Source organism: Lissotriton helveticus, chromosome 4_1 (genome assembly GCF_964261635.1).
Source record: "Lissotriton helveticus chromosome 4_1, aLisHel1.1, whole genome shotgun sequence".
NCBI classification, from domain to species: domain Eukaryota; kingdom Metazoa; phylum Chordata; class Amphibia; order Caudata; family Salamandridae; genus Lissotriton; species Lissotriton helveticus.
In genome coordinates this window covers 19603689-19613803 of record NC_136063.1, presented here as the reverse complement: position 1 = coordinate 19613803, position 10115 = coordinate 19603689, and the positions used below count along the sequence as shown (strand labels likewise).

Below are 10115 nucleotides of genomic sequence, written 5' to 3'. Positions count from 1 at the left end.
CCACGGCTGGATGGTTCTTTAATCCTATACATCACTCCGACCAGCGTAATACCTCTGCGCAACATATTCGCCCCACTTGAAACGCAAGCTAATGGCAACTAGATTTGGGGTTTTACCAAGCCTGGCTGAGCAACCATCATGGAAGTATACAGGGGTCAAATCTTGTAGCTTATGTGGTGTAGCATGGCAAGATTTTATCCATCTCAAAAGGCATTGTTCTACTAAAAAAGGCTTTTTAATGACAGAGGAATTCAAACTTGTAGATCTGCAATCATTAAAGGACTTGGTACAACAGACCCTCAGCTGAGCTGTAAAATGATGAAAATCCTGTTATTTTATGAGAAAAATTATGTAGCAATTCCAAAACAATAATGTTTAGGATCTTCATTGCAATTAAAAAAAAATATTTAAAATGTTTTCAGTGGTATTATTTGCTAAAACCATAACTCGACAATCATATGATATTACAGAATTATGAACACATTTAAATTGGCCTCATGATAAGGAGACCACATGTCTTTTCTTATTTTTTAAATACATTTTTAATCATTTTTACATGGATACTTTGTTTGTATTATGACAAACTTGTCAATGGCCCGGGTAATTTCTTATAGCAGCTTCTGTTGTTAACTCTAGATATAGTTGTATCATATAAGAGTACAAATAATATGTTGGACAGTAATACTTCTTTAGCCTCCATGAACAAATTAAATACCATTGTGTGAATGTAACCCTAGGAGTGCTCCATATTTGACAGTGAGGACTGGTAATCTAAAGGGAGACGCCATCTTGGGAGGGTGCAGGGTCGGCGGACTAGCTGCTCTGGACTCCACCTGACCTAATCCCCCCACATAAAAGTATGACCCCTGCCCGGACGCGAGCAGACACGTGCAGCGGGCGTGCCGGCGGCGCGCCAAAGGCAAGCCCGTCTGCGCCCGTCTGTGCCGGTTCGCAACGGGAGGCGGGAGATGCTGCCCATTTGCATACTCCGATACTGAGAGACCAAACATCAGAGCTGTATGTGTACTCGGGAGCAGCACTCCGGGGGAAATAAAGTGAACTATGCCTAAAAAAGTTTATGAGGTGGGGAAACATTACTGCACTTTCCCTATTTCATTAGAGGGGCCTTTGTCATGCAGCACATGCAAATTTCAAAGCATGCAAGGGAGTCTGCCCACAAGGATTTCATTATTGGTAGATCGACTGAACCACCAACGGGTCCTTACACTTACTTTGTGCAATGTTTGATACCTGGCGAAACACCCAATAGAAATCTGGGATATGATTTCGACCCTCTTGCCGGACCTATGCTTTCTTACAGAGACATGGCTTAACTCGACTAATATACCAGCCATTAATATAGCTATTCCAACAGATTACTAATTTATACAACTCGACAGAAAGGGAAAGACAGGAGGGGGCATAGGAATTGCATATAAAAAGGACCTTCAGGTGCACTGGACATCATCTATAACTAACGAGATGATGGAACTAGGCATTTTTAAAGTGCAAGTATCCCTGACAATCTCTTGGGATGGAGCCCTCCTCTATCGGCCACCTGGTCCCAAATCTAAATCCAACTTTGCTACAGCCTTGACAGAACTCATTGCTATGCAAGCCATGAACTCTAATAACTTAGTCTTACTAGGGGACTTTAATTTTCACGGTGAAATCAAAGACAACCCAGAGGTGAAGGGGCTCCTCTCAAATCTGGGCGACCTGGGACTTAGTCAGATGGTGTCAGGTCCCACACATAATGCAGGCCACACCTTAGACCTTATTTTCACGAACTCGGAACAGCTGAAAGTACTGCATCCACTCCCGCTAGTCTGGTCAGATCACTATCTAGTCCAATTCTCTCTCCATCACCAATCAGGGCCAGACTATAGGGCAAACCCCATATACAATAAGGGCAAATACAAAAGATCATGGCAAAAACTGTCGATGGACAGCTTTGCCAAGCCATATATCGAACAAGCCATGAAAATTGAACTGATGGATCAAGATCCCTCTGCTATGCTGACAAGTTTTAATGGAGCATTAACGAAAACATTGGACACAGTGATCCCCCCAAAAAAGGCGACTTTAGCACAAAGGGGACCATCAACCCCCTGGTACTCGGGCAAACTAAAAGCCTTAACCTCATCGATGATCATGACGAGCTGAGCTCGTCATGAGGCACGGCGCTCCGGTGCTCATGACGAGCTGAGGTTGTCATAAACATGGGGGTGCTATGCGCGCCCCCACCCCCCAGCACAGCAGGGGAATTACCCCCGCACGGAAGGGGTTAAAAACTACTTGTAAAGTACTGGAGAGAAAATGGAGGAAGAGAAAACTCCCGGAAGATAGGGAAATGTATAAAAAAGCACTATCTCATTATCATCACGAAATTAGGAACGCTTGGTGCTTCTATATTCAAACCCAAATAGAAAAGTCAAAAAACTCGACCAAAGCCCTGTTTGATATTGTTAGAGATTTCCCTTCTCCCCCAGTATGCAAACAATTACCATCAGAATCCCAAGAACTATGTGACTCTATTGCATACTTCTTCCATATAAAACCCAGTTGCGGATTTAAATAAGACCCAGTCAAACAATGAGTCGGAAAATCCCCCCACAATGAATAGAGCAATGCTTAATCAATTTAATCATGTCTCGCTGGTAGAGACAAGTAAACTACTATCAGCAGCCAAATCCGGATCCCCACAGGATATATGTCCACCTAATACGATGGCCCTTATCTCCCCAATATGTGCCCCAATGATCCAACGTATCTTCAATGCGTCAATTGAGACTGGTCTCATCCCGAGGGCTTGGACAGAAGCCGTCGTGCGGCCGATTCTGAAGAAACCATCCGCAGACCCATTGGAGCTTAGCAACTATAGGCCGATATCTTTGCTACCTTTACTGGGGAAACTACTGGAAGAAAATATCAACACTCAACTTAGCCAATACCTGGAAGCAAACAACCTGCTTGACCAGTCCCAATCAGGTTTTTGACCGGGATTTAGCACAGAAACAGCCACGCTGGTAGTCACTGACTCACTAAGACGTAACCTCGATGACGGGGGCTCTTCAATCCTGATCCTCTCAGATCTATCCTCGGCCTTTGATACAATATCTCATCAGAGGCTAGCGGAGAGACTAAGTGAGTGTGGTATAGGCGGCACTGCCCTACAGTGGCTGAGAAACTTCCTAAAGCACAGATGGCAAACTATCATGCTTGGCCCATTCATTTCCAAAAATAAGTTCCTACTGGATAAGGGGGTACCACAGGGCTCATGTCTTAGCCCTACCCTATTTAATATCTATCTAACACCACTGGCTAAGTTGATTCAATCATTTGGCTTCGAGATTATCTCGTACGCCGACGATACGCAGCTACTATTCCCTATCGGTAAAAACATCACTGAAGAGAAACAACGTTTTATGGGTGGTATGCTGGCGATCGCAAATTGGATGAGGGAGCAATGCTTACAACTTAACCCGGGGAAACCAAAGCTAATGCTCTTAGGCAAGTCCGCAGGCCTCTGGACTCCGGATTGGTGGCCCCTACAACTGGGCTCAGCACCAAAACCTTCTACCTCAGTAAAAAGCTTGGGAATCCAACTGGATGTCAAGCTGGACATGAAGGATAATGTGAAAAATATTGCAGGATCATGTTATTATAACCTGCGCCTACTGCGCAGAATTATTCCCTATCTACCTCTGGAGCACCGCAGAACCGTAGTGCAGGCAATGATAGGAAGCAGGCTGGATTATGGCAACGCTCTGCTGGCAGAGGTAGGAGTCACTGCTCTATCAAAGCTGCAAGTAATACAGAACACCGCGGCCAGAATGATCTTGAATTGCCCCCCTGGAATTCCCTCCATACCCCTGCTCAAACAACTGCATTGGCTGCCGATTCAAAAACGCGCCATCTTCTAGATCTGTTGCCTGTCCTTTAAGGCTCTAAGAAGTGAGGGCCCAGCTTATCTTAGGGACAAACTTTTTTAAGCACGCGAGTGAATGTGACCTAAGATCAAATGCTCTTGCCCTCCTGAACGAAATCCAGAACTGGTGGCACTCGTCTCTCTGTTTTGGCCCCCCAGTTCTGGAATAGCCTTCCTCTCCACATTCGCTCCATCCCCATCTATACCCATTTCCGAAAGGCCCTCAAAACCTTTCTTTTCACCCAGGCTTTTCCTTCTTAGGTTCCCCAGATCCCCTCTGTGAGCCCTGACCAGGTCCCCAGCGCCAGGAAGCCGCTTGGCCGCAGTGCGCTCTATTAAATATTTTAATTTCATTTCATTTCATTTCTGATCATTCCCCGGATACGGCTACCCCCGCGAAGGCGGTAGAGCATTCTCGTTTGTAGCACACAAAATATTGGAACTCCCTCCCAGTGATGCTGCGGAAATCTACCACCTACCTGACTTTTAGGAAACAATTAAAAACGTGGCTGTTCTAAAAAATTTCTGACCATAGTATACTCCCTCTGGTGAGCGCTGAGATGCCCCTGGGTGAGTCATGTGCGATACAAGATTCATTAACATAACATAACATAACTTGTTGCAGGCTCTAAGGATTGCTTCGACTTTCATGGAGTCAGGTTCATGGCAAACCTAAAGTCCACCATTTTCTTGAGAGACAGTCTTGAACTTCACTTTGTTGCAACCCATCCTCCATTAGACTTCACACTGATGGCAGTTATGGCATCCGTTATGGTTCGATGTCAATAAGGGTTCCATCAGTGGTCTCATATAAGACTCTGGTCTTCATTCCATTATGGGCATAGCATTAATAGCATTGATATTCCATCCTGTCTTTAACATAAACTCTTCTTTGTAGGTGTCTATTTACCTTTACTCCTTTTACACCAGCATTCTTAATGAAATCTCAACCAATAGGTATCCATAATAAAAACAGACCCACAGTAAATGCAGCAGTGTCAACTAAAGTTTATTAATGTATTCAATATAAAGAACAAAGCAGATGTGTACGTATTATGCTATGGGTTTAACTACAGCACCAGGCAGATCAATTCCAGGATTAAAGAGTGAATTCAAATCGGGGATATAAACTCATAACTCAGTGGTAGATATTTTCTATGATCTGATATTCGAAGAGGTCATCACCTCCAAGGTTAAGAAAGAGAAACAAAGCACGAATGACTGGGAGCACCTAGTAAGGTGTCACTGACAGAAGATGGTTAAATAGTTGGGAGTCTCCTGTGAGTGGTCACTGATGCCCTTCAATGTGGAGAAGAAGAAGGATGAACTCAAGAACAGTCCCCATTTGCTGATAATCAATATCTTGATCCAAAACCTCCAGCTGCGTCACAGCAGGGAGGGTAAACCTGTTCTATCTGGTTCTCCTACAGATTTGTTTATAATCAAGCTGCACCTACTGGTGGAAATGAAGTTATGAAACTGAAAGAGTCAGAAATTCAAAAATAAACCAGTGTATGAGCATGCAGCAGTGTGTTGTACTCTTTGTATATCACACAGCAACACAGGGAGTTGATATGTAATCTGCATCTCTCAAGGCACCATGGAGAGTATTCCCTCTTAGGCGCCTAGGCGCTATATATGGCTGAATATAAATCCCGGTGGTACATAAACAACATGGCAGCATAAACAGTGCTACACACATTGCTTCCTTGTATTCTGTGTCCCAGGGAGGCTGACATGAGTTCTTCTGCTTCATTCTTACATTCTTCCTCAACATGGCAGGTACTGGCAGAGCTTTGGGAATGTTTCTACTGACTATTACTAAGCCGGGGTGGGAGTGCATCAGAGGTATGAAAAATGGCTTCACAGCTTCTTGGCAGGTTCACACAGTAATTCATGACCGTAGACTTGGGGCGCCATTTGGTCGAATATTTCACAGTAATCTGGAGTAGCACATCCTTTCAAGCTATACGATTTCAAAGTGTCACCTATGAAAAAACAAACAGACAATATTCAGTCATTAGCAATGCTGCTACATAAATATGTTCTCTATCTCGGAAGAAATAACCCTGGGCGTAGTTTGTGAAGTAGCACTATGCGTAGCTACGCGAAGTGCACTTCACACTATGCGAGCTACGCGTAGCTACCCGAACTGCATAGTGCACTGTGCAAAATGCTGTTCGCACTGATTGCACAGTGCGGGATAATCGTCTGCACTGTGTAATCAATGCAAACTGCATTTTGCACAGTCTAAGCCGTCGTTTTCTGCCGCTCTTGTAGATTTCTACTCGATCGTCCGCTTTCTAAACGTGGACTGGTAGTTTCTCATCGCGACCGGTAGTGAGCATACACGACCACTCGCAATGAGAAACCTGACCTCCCCGCGATGAGAAGCTCGCTGGGAGGTTTATTTTCCACGCTTGCGATCGGTAACTTGATGTTGCTGATCGCGAATGATGAAAAAGTCTCGCCGGGATGTCATTTTGCTTGCCCGCCATCGCCAACTTGACGTTGAGGACCCCGAGCAAGCAAACAATTACCGCTGCACTATGCTACGCTACGCGTTTTTGCACTGTGCTATGTGCAATTTGTGTAGTGTGAGTGTAGAATAGTGCTTTAACCAGGCTTATAAATCATTCCCATCCTGGCCCAAAGTTCCTACGAAATCAGATTGGTCACTCTTATACACAAACTGGTAGTTGTTCCAGGCTCGTGGGTACCAGGATAAATTGTGACTAGTCACAAATGTTTATAATTGTCGTTAAGGAGGGAATAAAGAACACTGCATGGAACAAGTACACGGTCGGCCTGAATGGTAAGTAATAATTTCAACTATACATTGACAACAAAAAATATCAATCACCCACATTATTCTATGGAGATTATCGACGAATCATTGAATTTTTATCACTGTTTTTGAAATCTTAGTTTACTTTTTTTTTACTAAATCTTGGACACGTTATTCAATTGATTTTCAAAATACAAGAATGCTCACTTGTTTTTCTGACCATGTTGTAATGATTTATACCTCATTCCTCACAGAAAATAAAACTATTTCATTTTTATTTTTATATATTTTTATGCTACGTCGCCTTGGTGATTAACCCATTAGTGTGAGCTCACAAAAAGATCCATCCTTGTGGGTCATCATACTGTTATCCTCTAGGCTGCCAGTGTTGCAAAGTGAGAATAACTATGAACCATCTTTCTTTCTGTTGGGGTACAGCAAGAACAACCCACTCCTGTTGTCCCTGTGGCTCCAATATGAAATTTGTTGAAGACTGACTGGACTTTGCACCCTAGAGAAGTTGCACAGCCTGCCCTACATTTGTAGAATCACCAGGGAGAAGGTGTCCTCTAAAGTAGCTGAGACACACAGACACAAAGACTATGTGGGTATTGGTTATTTTCTGGGTATTGCTGATGGCTGTCTGTTGAGTCTGTGTCCAGTGGTGAAATTCAGAACCTGCCATGGTGAGTATTTAGCTTGCTATGCTCACAGGCGTGGACCATTGGTGTTAGGAAAGCTGTATTATCCCCATCCTGATCACCTGCCACATACTATGTACAGTAGCGTCCCATTTTTTTTGAAAAGTATTCATTTTGTGTGGTGTATTCCCTTGGGATGTACTGTATGATGGACATTTATTCACAGCAGAGAAGTTAGAATTGAAGAGACAGAAAGAATCTTATAGTGTTCCATCCACTTTTTTATCTTATCATCTCTTTCCCCAACAGGCAGGACAACAAAAAATAATATGAAAAGCATTTCTCAGCATTTATATTGATTAAGTGGGACTGAGTCGCTCTACAGTCATAGATTGCCACACTTTGTGTGGCTCTGCATGACTCGGAGAACAACATGGTCACTCCTTCGAAACCTAGCCATTCCTTCTCACTCTCCCTGTGGGAACATGCCTCATAGACATCTGTGCATGCTTTGAACCATATCAAATGCTCCAACAACTTCCTCAGCCACAGTGGCCCTGAGGCCTTAAAACACTACAGGGTACTACTGCCCCTTCTCCCCATCCGGGCCTGCTGGGCATCTGTGGCTAATGCCTGTGCCTCCCAACTACATCACATCATGCTGATTGGAGCTGATTGGAGCTGCTGGACTAGACCCTTTGGCTTCATCAGTGTCTACCACAAGTGAGCCATACAAATCACTGCAAGCGGCACCTTTGAGGGACACAATTCTTATCATCACAGTGGACTAGTTTCAATATCAAAATGATGGTGCAACCACGATTTCTCTGGGCCTTGATAAAGTTAAGCCAATACCCCTACTATTTGCTTAGGCATCTCTTCAAAAGGCCCTACACACTAACTCAGCCCCAGTCTACAGGTTTTGCCCCACACCTTCCAGCAACTACAGTACCTTGGACAATCACACCAATGACTGAATCCCCTGCCCCGGTATGGTATTCAACCCATAGCATTGTTAGTGTCCTTCCTGCTCCTTTTTTATGGGCCATCACACTGATGAATCAGCCCTAAAGGTTTTCCCCAATGCCTCTCTGAGATTGTTGGACCTTGGACAATCTCACCAATGACTGGATTCCCTGCCTATGGATGGAATTCAACCCAGTCCTTTGTTCGTCTACATCATGTCCCTTTTTTTATGTGCCATCCCACTGGAGTATTATGACCTGAGATGATACACCTTTATTTGTTGATGCTACTGCACTACTTGTCTTGGCCTGGCCGATTCATACTTTCATGCAGTGGTGACCTGCTGTGCAGTGAAATTGTGTAACCCCACCTGGACTGGACAGTGATTGCTTCCTCTCACCTGTCTTACATATGTTACTGAACCCAGGTCCTAACACAATATTCTCATAAAAATCTTCTCACCAGCTACTGTTCAAAGGTGTAGTGGGGTCGGGGTTAAGAAATCAGACTTTGCATCACCATCACTGAAAACAAAACAGATGCCATCCTCATTAAAGTTACCTCCTCCAGCTATCTTTCATAGGCCTGAAGATAACTGATTGTATGATGATGTCAAGACCATATAGGACAGCATAAGCTTTTTTCAAGCCAGAGTGGACATAGTGGACCGGAGGCTAGTCAACACAGAAGACTGATTGGGGAACCTGGAGGTGCTGGAACTAGCCAACAATCCCCCAAATATAAGTTGACCTTGAAGACTGCTGCCCAACCTAAACATCTGCTGTTATAGAATACCAGAATTCTAGAATGCAATGACACCAACACATTCCTCTTGGATATTATCCCATGCATCACTGGCCGGTCCTGTAGCCCCAACTGGAATTTTAGAATGCACATAGAATGTGGTCTTATACTACTCACTCCTCTACTGTGTGCTTCAATAGACTTCCTCTGCTGATAGCCTATTTTCTACTTGTGCCCAAACCCTTTTTATTAAACAGGATGCATATCACAGTGAACTTTTCATCAGAGACCAGCACTAAAAGGAATGCGTTTCTAGCCATTTCCCTGCAGCTTAAAATTGGGATATGAAATATGGTTTTCTTGAACTGAACACCATGTGGATTACTTTGGATCGCCGCTCCAGAGATTTCCTTGACTCCACCAAACTGACCCATTTCCTGGACTGCCTGGCCCTGTATGCCATGGGCACCCCCACCCCCTATCTCAACAAGAGGATGGGGCTGCACATGGAGGAGAGCTACAACCCCACCAGAGCATTCTACCTGACTAATCACAGAGGAGCTCTTCTGAATGTAGCTGTAGCAGAACTAGCTCAGACAGATTTGAGGGACAACTGGTGTTCACATGCTTCGAGGGTATCTGACCATGGCAGATCATGACGAGTAGCATAATGAGAAACATGCATTGTTTCCCTTCAACTATGACATGGCTTTACATCACATCTTCCTACTGTTGCCCCTTTCTGGCATGATACTCTCTGCATGGCCTGTTCTACCTGTTATGGCAGACAGTACGTTTCCTGATCCAAAGGGACATTGGTTTGTGAACTTGAGACCTACCGGTGGACCATGATGTTGATGTTAATGTTGATGCTGATGCTGCTGTTTGTGGTAGTATGTGTGGCCACGGTTCTGGTAGTGTTGCTATACTTGCTCACTTCTATGTGCTTGTACCAGTTCCCCTCCCTTAGACAGGGCGCCCTCCTCTCCTTCCCCATCTTTCTGAATGGCCTCTGTACATCATCACACATTGACAGTTTCTCATC

The 10115-nt window shown here is 44.3% G+C and overlaps 1 protein-coding gene across 1 annotated transcript in view; it reads right to left on the bottom strand.

The window, feature by feature from the left end:
* Positions 1-5454: 5454 nt before the first annotated feature.
* Positions 5455-10115, bottom strand: part of LOC144826910 (phospholipase A2 inhibitor and Ly6/PLAUR domain-containing protein-like) — a 135629-nt gene continuing 130968 nt past the window's right edge. Inside the window, exon 5 of the mRNA XM_078685369.1 lies at positions 5455-5919. Within this exon, the coding sequence (XP_078541495.1) occupies positions 5795-5919 (125 nt within the window). The 3' untranslated portion in view covers positions 5455-5794. The remainder of the gene's footprint in view (positions 5920-10115) is intronic.